This window comes from Vombatus ursinus, unplaced genomic scaffold, assembly GCF_900497805.2.
Source record: "Vombatus ursinus unplaced genomic scaffold, bare-nosed wombat genome assembly UNPS02014791.1, whole genome shotgun sequence".
In the NCBI taxonomy this organism is placed as follows: Eukaryota; Metazoa; Chordata; class Mammalia; order Diprotodontia; family Vombatidae; genus Vombatus; species Vombatus ursinus.
Window position 1 is genome coordinate 2,086,623 of NW_020954569.1, and position 15,560 is coordinate 2,102,182.

At 34.9% G+C, this 15,560-nt stretch overlaps 1 protein-coding gene across 3 annotated transcripts in view; it reads right to left on the reverse strand.

Moving 5' to 3' along the window:
* RELCH (RAB11 binding and LisH domain, coiled-coil and HEAT repeat containing) overlaps positions 1 to 15,560 on the reverse strand; it is a 133,004-nt gene that overhangs the window by 14,327 nt on the left and 103,117 nt on the right. The window contains exons 22-26 of one of the 3 annotated variants that reach the window (XM_027868831.1): positions 14,898 to 14,997; positions 8,820 to 8,902; positions 8,554 to 8,617; positions 6,346 to 6,484; positions 5,145 to 5,261 (exon numbers count right to left, since the gene is read on the reverse strand). In XM_027868831.1, coding sequence (XP_027724632.1) covers positions 5,145 to 5,261; positions 6,346 to 6,484; positions 8,554 to 8,617; positions 8,820 to 8,902; positions 14,898 to 14,997 — 503 coding nt within the window. Of the gene's footprint in view, positions 1 to 5,144; positions 5,262 to 6,345; positions 6,485 to 8,553; positions 8,618 to 8,819; positions 8,903 to 9,468; positions 9,552 to 14,897; positions 14,998 to 15,560 lie in introns of those variants that run through there. The other 2 variants (XM_027868830.1, XM_027868832.1) reach the window with 2 other exon arrangements.

Here is a 15,560-nt window from a genome sequence, read left to right on the forward strand (position 1 = left end):
GATTGATCTAGCTGTACAGGGTGCTCATTGTAACTTAGAATTTTAAAAGAAATGTATAGAACAAAAAGCGAGAACAGGGAATTAAGGATGAAGACACAATTACAGTGCAATGTCGGAATAATAGTAAGAGAAGTACTAAAAGTCCAAAACAAGGCAAGGCTGACAGCAAATGATGAGGTCAACATGAAGTCGTTTTTTTTTTAAAGTAACTTTGGGAATAAGAGAAGGATTGCTGCTGAGCAGATGGAATGATGATAATGTGAGATGGTGAGAAGGCAGCATACAATTCAACTCTAATTTTTCTTTGGTAAGGAGAATGGTTTGGAAAGGATAGAATGGTTAACCAGGTCAAAATAAAAGACAAATGAGGAAATGTTATGTAAAGACCCTAGCTATTTTGAATGAGATCAAGTCACTAGGACTGGACAAAGTACATCTTTGGGTACTCTGAAAGAAATGGCAATTGTGATTGCTGAGCCAGTTTTACTGATCATTTTTTAAAAGATAGCTAATTGCTTTGTCTTTGCTTTAACTTTTTTTTTCAGTCAATGAAAACCTGTTTTCTCTCTCTCCAGTCCCTTTCCCCTCTCCCTAATTAGAAAGAAAGCGAACAAAGTCTCTATTATAAATATGTACAGTTAGGTAAAACAAATTCCTCTATTGGCTATGCCCAAAAAAAGTCTCAATCTACACTCTGAATCCATAACATAATCAATCAATAAACATTTTATTAAGTATCTACTATGTGCCAGGAACTGTGCTGGGGATAACAAAAGAGACAAAAGAGGTGGCTAAGAACTGGAAATCAAAGGGATGCCCATCAATTGGGGAATGGCTAAACAAGTTGTGGTATATGATTCTAACAGAATATTACTGTGCTACAAGAAATAACAAGCAGGATGATTTCAGAAAAACCTGGAAAGACCTTACATGAACTGATGCATAGTGAAATGAAGAGAATCAGGAGAATGTTGTACATAGTAACAGCAATATTGTTCAACGAAGAATGTGAACGACTTAGCTATTCTCAGCAATACAATGATCCAAGACAATCCCAAAGGACTAATGATGAAGCATGCTATCCACCACCAGAGAAAGAATTGATACTGTTTGAATACAGACTGACACATGCTATTTTTCACTTTCTTTATTTGAGTCTTCTTGTACAAACTGACTAATATGGAAATGTTTATATAATTGCACAAGTATAACCTATATCTGATTGCTTACTGTCTTGGGGAGAAAGGAGGGGAGGGGAGAGAGGGAAGTACAGAATTTAAAACTCAAAACTTTAAATAAAAATATTTAAAAAAAGAGAGAAAAGAGAGTCCCTGCTCTAAAGAAGCTCACAATCTAATGAGGAACACAACATATAAAATATACTACATACAGGGTAAATAGGAAATAATTAACACAGGGAAGACACTAGAATCAAGGGGGTTTGGGAAAGACTTTCTCTAGAAGATCGAATTTTAGTTGGGACTTAAAGGAAGCCTGAGAGGTAAATAGCTGGAGTGAAGGGAAAGCATTTCAGGGATGGAGGAGAGCCAGAGAAAATGCCCAGAGCTGAGAAATGTAGTGTCTTATTCAAGAAACAGTCAGGAAGCCAGTGTCACTGGATAGAAGAATATGTGTTGGGGAGTAAGGTATAAGATGACTGGAAAGGTAGGAGAAGGCTAGGTTATAAAGATCTCTGAATGCCAAATAGAGCGTTTTGTATTTGCTCCTGGAAGCAACAAGGAGCCACGGAATTTATTGAGTAGCAGGGTGACACTGTACCTGTGCTTTAGGAAAATCACTTTAATGACTGAATGGAAGATGGATCTGAATGAGGAGAGACTTGAGGTAGGCAAACCTACCAGCAGGCTATTGCAATAATCCAGGTGCGAGGTGATGAGAGCCTGCATCAGAGTGGTGGCAATGTCAGAGAAGAGAAGGTGGGCATATTTGAGAGATATTGCAAGGGGAAATCAAACAGGTCTTGGCAACAGCTTGGGCACTGGGGGAGGTAGGAAGGGGGAAGGTTGGAAATAGTGAGGAATCTAGGATGACAACTAGGTTGGGGGCCTGAGGACTGAGAGGATGATGTTGCCCTCTACAATGAAAGGGAAGTGGGGGGAAAAGGGTTTTAGGGGAAAACAATAATTTCTGTTTTGGACATGTTAAAAGGAGAAAAGCAATGATCAAGATTTTTGAAAAAAGGAAAGTAGACTTTACAATTACATTCCTGTGTGCTTTATTTCTATTCCAAGCAAAATTTTAGAACATATTATTTACGAGAGGTTTATGGACACTTAGAAAGGGCATTAGTGATCCCTAAAAGACAACATGACTTAATTAAAAACCATTCATGCCTGACTAACCTCATTAAATTTTCACCGATTCTGGACTTGAATTCTTACTTGGTCATGTTTGTTCAACACTCTAGTTTTAAGATCATTCTCCTGGATAGAGAAGATAGAAGCAAAACAGAAGTTTAGTAGTTCTGCTTTCTATGTCACTTGCTAACATTACACAATCTGTCTCCAGCAGTGGATTTATCCCTTCCTTCTTTTTTGCTTTGCAAATATCTAAAAAAATCCTTCTGGACTTTATCCTTCCTGATACTATTATTAGTTCTATGCCTCCCTTTTCATCATGAATATGTATGTATGTATGTATGTATGTATGCATGTATTTGTCTCCCCTTCTACCTTTTGCACATGTCCTTTAAAAATCTGAATTTACTGAAGAAATGCTTAGATGTTTCCTTTTTCTTCCCTGTTGGGGTCATTTGCAACTACATGCTCCAAATTGCATTTTTAAATCTTTAATGCTCTTCAGGCACTTTCCCTTATCATTACCTAAGCATAATGAAATGAGTTTTCCTGGCCTAAGCACTCATCTATTTTCCTATATACTTCAATCCCATCTTTGGCTGTTAAGAAAACGAGGTCTCTGCCTCTTTTTAGGTTCCCATCCTCCATACATCATCAACTGGTTCTTTACACAAGACAGAAAGAAGTCTAGAGAAACATTTCTCCTCAAACCTTCCTCTACCTTCTGAGAGATGAAATTATCAGCAAGTAAAAATTTATCAGATTATTATAATTTTTAAAGCACAACTAGCCTTTCATCAGATGTCTGGATAATTGTTGTTTTCCACTACCACTAATATACCTTGTTTCTGGGCCAGGTTTGTAATCTTCATTAGGAAATGTCGTGTCTTATCTTGGGTTTAAGAAACCAACGTCACTAGTACAGGATGAGGGAAGGGTGGCTAAATAGTAGTTTGCCTGAAAAAAGATATGGGAGTTTACTGGCCTATAAGCTCAAAAGAAATTAACAATGTGATATGTAACTAAAAAAAAAGCTAATTTGCTTAGGCCATGGTGAGAAGCATAGTGTCTAGAAAGAGGTTATACTTCCACAATGCTTAGCTATGGTCAGATTACATCTGGAGTACTATGTTCAGTTGTATGTGCCACATTTTAGAAAGGTTATTGCTAATTTGGAGTGTCCAGGTAAGGACAATATGGATGATGAAAGACCTGTAAATTATGCTACATGAAAACTAACTGAAACAACTCTTAGTCAGGAGAACAGAGGAATTAAGAGGGATAAATAAATACTACTGTCTTCAAACATTTAAAACACTATCCTGTGGAAAAGAAACTATATTTCATTCTACAGCCCAGAGCTAGGAGCAATGGATAACAGAGAAGCAGGTTTCAGCTCAATATAAGGGGAAACTTTCTAGTAGTTAGAGCTATTCAAAAGTAGAACCAGGGGTCTTCAAAGCCTGGATGATCTTTCATCAGGGAAGTTGGGGGTGAGGTGGGGATTCTTGGCCAGGTATGGTTAGACTCTATGGTTGCTGAGATTTTATGATTCTGAAAGCATCATCCTTAGGCAGGGAAACAACAACAATGCCAATGGCATTTACAATAGGCTTTATAAGGTCTGCAAAGCCCTTTAGATACAATATCTTACTTTATCCTCACAATTACCCTGGGACGCCTTGTATACTTTCCCCCCTCTTTTATCCTGATTCAAAAGTTCTTTTACCGTGCATCTTCTCCTCAGGTTTGTGAATTTTAATTTACATGTACATGTTTACATATATCATATACACACATGCTACTGTAGTAGTGCAAATCTATTAGAGCTATTTCTTTTGAAAATATACTTTTAAATCGTGACAGTAATTTATATTCTACTATTAGATTTTTAGCTCATTTTGTATATTACTCAAAGGCTATATTTTGATTATTGACATACAAGGCCATAATTACTGTTCCTAATTTCATTCCCTGTTATTTTATCCTAAATATTACTGGGAATCTATTTTACTGCAATTCTTACTCTGTTATATCTATTACTCTCCATAATATGGGTGAATTTTCCAGTTTTATGCATGCGTGAACATTTTTTTTCTCAAGTTGCAGCTTAAAAGTTTTCTTGGTCAAATTTGGTGATTTTCCTTGCTCCTTCCCAAATTTGTTCTTTCTTTAAGATAAAATTCATCTCCTTCAAGCTTTCATCTTTTTCTTTGTTTCTTTTCTTTCATCTATCTTTCTTCTTCATCTTCCCTGTTCAAAGAAGTACCACTGAGTTGTAGCAATCTTCCTCTAGAAAAAAGGCAATACTGGACACGTCAAGACCATAGTCATTCATGCGGCTGCCCTCATAAGGAATATACAGAACATGGAAGGCCAGGCATTTTCTTAGAAAACATCAGGTTTAGAACAATATATCTCCTTCTTCAGCAATGACATCCATGTTGGATAAGGCTTCAGGCAACAAACTGAAGACCAACGTATGTTTTTCCTTAAGTACCCTAAATCTCTTCGCACTTTTTTTGTCCAAATTTGCATAGTTGAAGAAGGTAGATAAATATTTTTCAAAACTGGAGATTAGGACCTTGCTTATCCACTGTAACATACAGAATATCTCAGCACTCAAAAAATATATTACACATTAAACTTTAAATGGACAGAATAATACAAAAAAGAATTATTGGAAAAGAACTGAGTTAAAAAAAATTAGAATCTAAATTGTATTATTTTTTATGTAATTCAAAGAGAAAAAATACTAATCTCTCCCTGCTATAAAGACAACAAAAATATGGGTTAAAACATTAATTTCTTTGAAAACAAGGATACAACAACAGGAAAGTGCACTGTAGGCTTCAAACAGATGAGTAGCAATATCTAGTCTTTTGGAATCCACAGTTTGTAAGTTGTTGACCAAAGCCAACTTGTGCAAATGTGGTATAACAACTGAAAAAGAAAGAGTGAAAATGTTAGATTTTTCCTAAAAAAATTCCTTAATTAACATTTTGTTTATATTGAGTAGTTTTCTGATGATTGGCATCTTAGTATATTATTGTCCTTATGGTCTACTAGACAAAACAATGAACTGACTTGGGTTTCAGTCTCAGTACCGCATTCAAACAACTATGTATTATACGTGTGTGTGTGTGTGTGTGTGTGTATGAATGTATGTATGAAAACATATACATATAAATAAAAATGCAGACACAAACACACACACACAAAATTTTGTCTCAATTGAGAGGGAAAACTGGCTCTGGTAACATATTCCAAAAATATTATGAAGAAATGAGAATTACCTAAGAAAGCATCAAAAGACAAGATATCACTATTGTATCTAATAAAAGAAGACTGCATTCATTTCTCCTCACTGTCTTTGCTTTTCTCATCCCATGCAGTCAATGAAACAAATCTTCATCAAGAGCAGCATGGCTCAATGCAGAGTGGGCTTCAAGGCCATGAAGACCCAGGTTCAAGTCCTGCATGTGACACACATTGGCCAGGTGTCCCTAAGCAAATGATTTAACCATCTCAGTGTTTCAGGCAGCTCTCTAAGATTAAGTTGTAGAACGGCTCTTGACCTGAATTGGTGGAAATATTTAATGAATTTTGTTAGACAATAAATACTGAGCAATTGCCAATTATGAAGTAACAAAGAAATCAGGACTCCTTGCACTTCCAGTTTTTGGCATATGGTTTATTTAGCAATAACAATAATGATGATAGACAGCATTTATACAGCACATTAAGGTTTGCAAAGTGGCTTATATATGTTATCCCATATCATCCTCACAAAAACTCTGTGAGGTAGATGATATTATTAAAAGACTGAAACAGGTTAAATGACTTGCCCAAGGTCACACAGTCCAATCTATCCACTACCACCTGCTCACTTCTGTATAAGCAGCATACAGTGGAGCACTTCACATGGCATACAGGACCACAGGGTCAGGAATATTCACAAAGGCTTTGCAGTTCACCATAATTCAAGGAATACTTTACATTAGGATAGTACAGTAACTCAACTTACACTCATCTCGAAACCTTGGTTCTGCATTAGGTCCTACTCTTCCAAATGTCTTTATGATCTCTATATGAAGAGAGTGTTGGTCTTGATACTGAGGGTCTTCCAGGAAAGAAGCCAGCTGCATTTTCACTCTTTCCAGTAACTTAAAATCAATATATACACATAGTTAATACAATGTTCATAAGTACATGGAGTTTACCAAAATAAAAGAAGAAAGTTCAGAGACTTAACCTGCAATGTGGCATGAAAAACAATTAAAAGTTGCTTAAAGTAATTAGAGAAGTTAGTAGTAGAGAACACAGGCCAAACTTGTGCTTTACTTGTTCTGTTTGGTCTAGAAGAGATTTAAAACTTGGAAACCCCCCAAATGATCCTATCACAATGTTTTATCCTATTTCTGGCAGAAAGAAATGTATAATAATAAAGAAAAAATCATTATCACAAAAATATTTAAGGAAATGGAGATAAGTTTCTGAGATTTAGGATTTAAATTTAAAATTACATTGCAAATTATAGTACAAGTTACCCATTTATTCACTTTTGAATTGATGACTCAACAATGACTTATCTCTTACTCACATTTCCCTAAAATATTTTATTTTAGGATTTAAGAACATGTTGAAATTCTGGCAAGACTGCAAGCTCTGCAGAATATTGTGCTCACCAGTGAAATATCCAAGTGGAAGCATGAGAAAAAAATTACTACTCCAAAATATATCTGATTTTTTAAAAAATTTAACAAACATTTGTTGACCATTAACTAACAATTTTTTACTACAGAGTCACAACAATTACAGAGTTTTAGAGAAAGCTAGGATAGCAAAAATCCAAAAGCATTTTTCAGAATAACACAAAAGAAATTCTGTTGAGATGTCTAGTTGCTAAAAATTCACTACACTAACAATAACACCAACATTGTTAAGCGTATGTGTCTTGGAATTAAAAGGTTACATTTCAGGGAATGGATTGTGAAGTTTTAAGTGGTTGCATCACTGAAAATATTAAGTAGTGACAAGAAAACATATTTAGAGATGGAATTATATTATTTTCATCTCTGAAGAGCTGGTTACTAAAGCACGTGAAGTAGAAGTAGTTACTGTAATAAATGGAAAGCACCAGTCCCAGGCTGGCTGTTCAGTTTTTGGTACGAGAGTTTCCTGCTAGAACTGCACATGTAGAGCTGGAAGGGGCCTCCAAGGCCAAACAGTCAAATCTCTTCATTTTACAGGGAAGAAAATTAAAGCTGAGGGAAATTAAATAATTTGACTGAGGTCACAGAGTACTAAATACCAGAGGGAGGATTTGAACCCAGGATCCCTCATGCCAGAATTAGAGCATATGGATCTACTTGCAAGAGGTTTTCTGAGAATAAATGTATGGCCTGATACTTCATAGAGAACAGACATATTCTAGCCAACTTATGTGTCACTATCTCTAAATAGGATTTCTCAGTGGCGGATGGTGTCTAAGCCACTAACATGGCTTTCCCCTTGATCTTTCTACCCTTCCTTTCCTCTGATCATGTTCTTTCGTGTCACATTTCAAGAGAGAAGGAATGAAGTTGTCTTGGCCAAATCCTTGCCTTGCTTTCCAGAAAGATGAGAAGGATCCCTTTATGGCACATTTATTTTCCTTATAGTAGAAATATTCTGTATTGTAGAATACATGGAATTATTAAAAATAACTTGAAGCTGAAAAGTGTGCATAGTCAGGTAGTTTCATACATTTAACATGGTGAAATTTTAAAGTCACTTTAAAGTGGTCTTAAAATAAGCTTCACTTACATGCATACCATAAGGTGCTCATTTTCTTTATGAAAATGTCAACAAATAAAATGTGAAGCACAGCATCTCTGTACAAAATGACTCATCATTTTGCATAAGTAACTGGATTTTCTACTGTGTGAGGGGGTTTTTGTATTTTGGCAGAAAGCATGTTGCATTGTGAAAAAGGATGGGCTATATTTCTAATGATAATAGTGAGCATAATTCACTGTTCAAAATATTACATATACAAACTTTATTAAATTTGAAAAGATAACTTTTCTGTATAGGAATGAAAATGGAAGATGACATTTTGGTAATTCCCAGGAATTGCAGTTGTACATTTTAAGAAGTAAAATGTGTACTGCCTGTCTCAGGGAGCAAATGTTACAGAAATAGCATCACCATGTGAGGTCAGTAACACTATTCAGTTTCATGGCATTCCTACCTCTCTTTGAATAACTGTTTCCATAATGGTGCCAAAGGCAGGAATTGTGGCAATCCTGACAGAGCTGTGGAATAAGAAAATAAATAAATTTAACCTTTCTTCAAGAAACCAATAAATAAAGCTAAAATATATTCAATATGGGCACAATTTATATTGCATTAGTTTCTAGCAATGACAAAATAAAAAATAAATAAATAAAAGCAGACCAGGAAGAATGCTCAAAAAGACAGACAGGATAACTTAAGGTCGCAGTCTGTGAAACTCACAATTCAGGATCACTGGACAAGGTAACAAGGGCCGGAGCAACCCGCTTGTCAACTAATGCTTCACTCATGCCTCGAAGAGTCAGCTGTAAACCAGTCAACATGCAATAAAAAATGGTTTGGTAAACTGGAATGAGAACTGGGTTAGCTGTGACTGAGGATGGGCAGGCAGACTCATTGGCCTTTCTTGGTTTAGTCACCCACAACAGACATTAAAATGGTTAAGGCTTTGGTTCATGCTACTATGCTTACTGGTAATGACCTGTTAGTGAGATTAGTAGAGCATCCCTTTTTAGCTTGGAGGAAATAGTCTATCAGCATATCTGGGTATTTGAAATTGATTGAACTACTTATAACTCAAATCTTTATATATGATTCAGTAGATAAGTCTCAAACTATAGTTCAGGCCTACTATGAATGAGTAAACTTCTAAGTTGCAGGCTCATTTTATGAGTTTTTAAATTTGGCTTAATATCAAACAAGTGGTATTCTGATGAGGTCAGAACAAATTAATATTTAATGAAAATAAACATAACTTAAAGTTATGAAGAAGAATTCATCAATGTGATTTTTAAAAATACTGACAGCTATTTCTCGACAAACGAATATTAAAAGGGATGCTGCATGTGTATAAGTCAGGTAAGAAACTTACATTTCAGGATCACTGGAGAGAGTAATGAGAGCAGGAACAACCCTCTGAGCTACCAGAGTCTCATTCACCCCCTTCACCAACAGCTGATTGGTCGGCGCAGGGGGAGGGTATTCACAGGTGATGCACGTAAAGAGTGAGCACAGTACCATGGGAAGAAGAAAGGCACAACCAAGACAGAAAGAGAGAGAACACAAAAGCAAAACCAAAATTAGAAGCTAAGCATATATTGCTACCCTAATGCTTTACAAAGGCAGAGGATGCTCGGGAGGAAAACAAAGCTTAAACGGCCTAGAAATCCACACAAGTTGAATCCATAATTAATTCAATGACAGTTTGTACTTTTGGGTCACATTTCATCATGTTGTCTACTTAAAAATGAATTGCAATGGAATTAATAAATGTAATATTTTTAGGCTTTAAAAATGTTCAGTTAAAATATGACTGAGTTCAACGTTAATGTTCCAAATTTAAATCCAACATGAATGTGTTTAATATGACTAATAAGGTACAAACTGAATTGTGCTATAAACTAAAACAGCTAGCAGTTTGCAGATACCCAAAGGCCACTAAAACTGCATATATGCTTTATAATTATAGCAAGCACCTTTAAATCACTAAGCAAATTTTCTGATAATAGACTCCTTTTAGTTTTCTCTTGAGGTAGAATTTAGGGCTATTAGGTCTGTGATGTATATGAAAGGGCACAGCATCCAAGCTAATTTTTATTGGTTTGTATGGTTAAACTTTTATAAACAGGTCTCATGTTTTGTAATTCTTTAAATGTACCAATCATTTTTTTTTTTAAGCGAGGCAATTGGAGTTAAATGACTTGCCCAGGGTCACACAGCTAGTAAGTGTCAAGTGTCTGGTCTGAGACAGGATTTGAACTCAGGTCCTCCTGACTGCAAAGCCAGTGCTCTACACTGCGCCACCTAGCTGCCTCATTTTTCAAAGCTAAACAGAATCATTATCTATTAATTTTCTTTCAATTCTGTCATCAATAGAAATGTGATCTGATTTAATTTGATTGGAAGTTAAAAAGAGCAGATGTTTGTTTATTTATTTAGTGTTCTTAAGTGGATAAATGGAGATGTCCATTTCTTCTTTAAATCATTCATTTTTATGAGTGAAATCTGGAGAAGGCTGAACACTACCCCTCCTTTTTTGCTTTCACTTTCACAAAATGGAAATTAGATTTAATGTCAGATATTAATCAGACTGTATTATAATAGAAGAACTAGGTTTCATGATAGAGGTTGGTTATTTTCAGTATTTTTATAACTAAAATTTTTATCATTTTGTGCATTTGTAATGGATGACGAACTGTGTGAGGAAAAACAACAAATTTATGACTCGTTCTTCTGCCCATTGGAATATAATCTTTTTAGTGTATGATACATACTGGCTTTCTGGCATGAAATATAACAGGTATAATTCAAACCAACTTGCTAAATTTCAGTACTTCATCTATTTTATTGGTCTTATCATGAGGATAGAATTTCTTAGCTACAATTAGTCTTCTTGTTTAAGAGCATAATCAAGAAGATTAATTCATGAATTTGCTAACTTTTCTCCCTGCTACTAATTATCATTAAATGTCATAGACAGCTTATTTTGCTTTGGAAATAGCTTTGCCACAGTATGTTATTATTGTTAAACTTGATTTTAAGTGAAGTAATTTTCATAAAAGACCAAACAAAAAAAATTTTGGACAGGAAACAATGATTGCTAAGGCCTTCTGTGACTACAAATTATTAACTGGACTGGACTGAACACAGGCCATATTACTTTTCCTCTGACCCTAGGACCAAATTCACCTAAAACTACAATTTCAAGGCACCCTATGATGGGTATTACATAGGAAGACAATAGATTTAGAGTTGGAAAGGACCTTAGGAGTCATCTGGTCCCACCCCTTCATTTTACAGATAATGAAAAATCAATCAATCATTTTTTAAAAGCCATACCCTATGGTAGGTGCTGGCAACACAAATACAAAGAATGAAATAGCCTTTACTCACAAGGGGCTTACATTCTAATGCAGCGGGCAACAAATACACATATAAACACATACACATATATAATATATTTGCATATATTATATAGGGACACATCATAAATATAAAATGAATGAATAAAAATATATAAAAAGTAGTTTTGGGAGGGAGGGCACTAGCAGTTGGGGAATCAATATAGACTTTTTCCTGTAACTGGTAGTACTTCAGCTATGTCTTAAAGAAAAAGGGACTTTATGAAGTGAAGATGAGGAATATATTCCAGGTATGGGGCACAGCCAGTACAAAGGCATGGAGAAAGAAGGTAGAGTTTCTTTCTTTCTTTCTTTTTTTTTTTTTGGCTAGGCAATGGGGTTAAGTGACTTGCCCAGGGTCACACAGCTAGTAAGTGTTATGTGCCTGAGGCCATATTTGAACTCAGGTCTTCCTGACTCCAGGGCCTGTAATCTATCCACTGTGCCACCTAGCTGCCCCGGCACAGTTTCTTGTATAAGGAAGAGAGAGAAAGCCACTTTGGCTGGACATTATAGTGCAGGAGTGAGAATAACATTCAGTGAGACTGGAAAGACAGGTTGGGACCAGGGTGTGTATGGATAATGCCCGCGGATGCTATCCAGTTCACTCAAGGTCACAGCTGAGATTTGACCCAAGCCTTTTAACTCCAAATCCAGGACTCTGTTCACTATATTGTGCTGCCTCCCCTGAACTTCATAGTACAACCTTATTTTTCCTTCCAAAAAGATTTCATTTTAGAAGATGACCTATATTCTTGTTTGTACATAGTTGTTCACTTTTGTCCTCTCCATTAGACTATGAGATGCTTGAGGGCAGGAATTGTCTTTTGCCTTTCTTTGTAACATAACAATAGTAACTAACATAGCGCCTGACACACAACAGGCACTTAAAAATGCTTATTAACTGATAACATGGCACATGTAAAGAAGTATCCTCATTTGAAAAATGAGTGATTTGGATTTGTGCCCTTTCTAGTTCTAAATTTGTTATAGACACATATGCACATATATCTGAAGTTTATATGTTTATGACTGTATAGTAAAATCTGTTGTTGTGGTAGTGACGAAAGAAGCAGAATAAAACAAATAGTTCAGAAAATCAGAATTATTTCAACCAACTTGCAAAACTACGCTGACATTATCAAAATCAAATCCCAAGATATGACTGCTTAGAAATGTAAAGATTGGTTCTTGACTCCTCACTTAAATGCTTGCTTAATAACAGTTTTCTCTTACTAGCTGTGTGACCCTGGGCTAGTCACTTAACCACAGTTGCCTAAAAATAAAATAGAAAATAACAGTTTTCTTATTGAGAATATTCTTATGAATGCAAAAAATTACAATTGATCATGAGCCTCATTTATTCTAATAGAATACATGACTGATGTTCAAATTAAGGCACAGTGATTGCCAAAAAATCACTTCTATCACTGAATCTAATTCATACTTAGGGAAAAATATTTATTGTATAGGAATTTTTCAAATCATAAATCAATCCACAAGCATTTAATCAGTGTCTACTATGTGCTGGACATTGTGTTAGGTCTTGGAACTAAACTGCTTATGCACAGATAAACAGATTCACAATAGACTTAAAAGAATAATAACTGCAGCAATAGCTTAAGCATGAATACAGTTTTCAAACCAGCAGCAACAGCAAAGAGACAGACCCAAACCAGGCAAAAGCTATAAAGAAGCTAGAAAATGTATTTTTAAGAAATTACAGGGAACATTCATAATTTTACTTATTTTACAGACTTATCTTCATTCATTTATTTCAGAGTACTGACTCAATGGATGCAAATAATGAATTTCCTCAAGTGGTCATATGTATCTGAATTCACACTATTCAAAGTCATGATTACAAAATACATGGTAATTGGTCCCTGCCCAATGGAACTATACAGCACAAATCTGAATAACGTCAGTCACATTAATCAGGACCTGGCTAAATTCTAGGAAGGGAGTAGTTAAAAACTAACACAGTAGTTATATGGTATTTTTGGGTTTAGAGACTATATATGTTACTATCAAGAAACAGCAAAGAGGAAAAAAGACTAACTAAAGTGAATGGATCTTTGAGAAAAGCCATAAAGTATGTATTATCATACTTAACAAAGTTACTACAATGGACTAATGCTTCATGTGTGTTTTTCAGTAAAATTTATAATTGCTTTTTCAAATTTGTTCTCAAATATTTAGAAGAGAAAATGATAAAAAAAAACTTCCAAAATGTTGAATCGGCAATATTTTAAAACTGTAATATTAATTATTCATTATTAATTCACATTATTTTTTGGGGAAGAGAATGAATAATCTAATGAATTCTTCAGACACAGAGGGAACTTACTCTGAAAGTAAAGCTAAAATCTTGATTTTGTATTCACCCTGAAGGAAAAGAATTGGAGTCTTTTTATATATCTATATTATATGTATGTGTGTATGTATATATGTTTAGTTATTGAGGTTATACCAGAGATAGTGACTTCATGCTTCCTCAGAACTACAGATGACTTTTAGAAAAATGTTAAAGTCATACAGAATTATTATAAACTTAATTTACGTACTTGAAGATTTCAGAGGACATAATTTAAAAAATATTACTACTGATTTAGGCCTCTAATGCATCCTCTCTTTTTAAACTCTGGGAAATTATAATTAATACTGATGAATGAGTATAAAGCAATCAATTTAATTTAGCAATACTGCTCTTAAAAAACTAATAAAAACTTACATTAGAGTACATGACAAGGAGGTTTTTTAAGAGTATGACAAACATTAACTGATACATTTCACTTGACAACCTTTATAACTAATATTTAAACATACTGTATTCATATATCCTTTTCCGTGCAATGCTGTGGGCAGCTGATGGGGCAAGAAGAGCAGGGGCCTATGGTTTTTAATAAGATTAACTTGGGTGGGTTGTATGAATGGTGATTCAGATGTGTTTAATGAAAAACAGGATTTCCACAAATCTCAGTACTCGAATTCTTAATCAAAGTCATGGAAGCATCTAGAGTTCATATTTTGAGAGATATTCTATAGGAAGAGCTCCTTTTATTAATATTATTAGAAAATAGGAAAGTATAAACTGAATTCTGAAGTCAGAAATAAAACAGGAAAGTAAAAGAAGCTACCATAAAACATCTTTTAAGGAAATAATTTGAAAAATGATGTCAAAAGACCATTTAAGTATGTGAAAACTAAACAATGCAAATGCTGCTCCATCACACAGTACACAACAGATACTCACAAAATACACATTAAAATAACATACTCTATACAAAAATTGTTTTTACATCTTCCCATTCCTTGTTCCCTGCTCTCCTTCTCCCACTTCCTCCCCTAAATGACAACTATAACAATCTAATCAAACAGAAATCTTTGATTCACTTACCTCAAACATTCTAGCAGCAGTACATCTAACAAGTGCTGAAGTATGGACAACACCATACCACAAAACAGTCAACAGCAACTCATGGTATGCTGGGTTTGCTCTATGGAAAAAAAAAATGTTAAAATTAAGAGCAACAAAATCCTAATGGCATATTATAGCAGCAGCTCACATTGATATAGTTTTTTAAGATTTACGAAGTATCCTCTTTACAACTATGTGAGAAAGATAATACAAATACTAAAAATATTTTACAAATGATGAAATTGAGACTCAGGATAAATGATTTGCTCAAGGTCACAAGGTTAATAAGTAGCATCTAAGTTCCTCAAAGTCAGAGACAGTTTTATTTTTGTATTTCTAATGCTCTGGTTTTCACCTTTTTTGGCTTAGGCAGGGTTGTGTTCAGAATTGTGATTTCAACAGGGTAGGGAACTCCCAGTGTAGAAATTTCCTCCACCAATGTAGATTTACAACTCATATACTGGCAACATACAGTTTTAGATCACTGTGAGAAGTTCTCTCATCACTGAGAGAAGCTTAGTTTAAAAGCTTAGGGCCAGTGGTTACATAGCTAGTAAGTGCCAGAGGCAGGATTTGAAGCCATGACTTCCTGCCTAGGGCTATCCCTTTATGGACTATATTGGGCTGTATTCCCTTCATCAT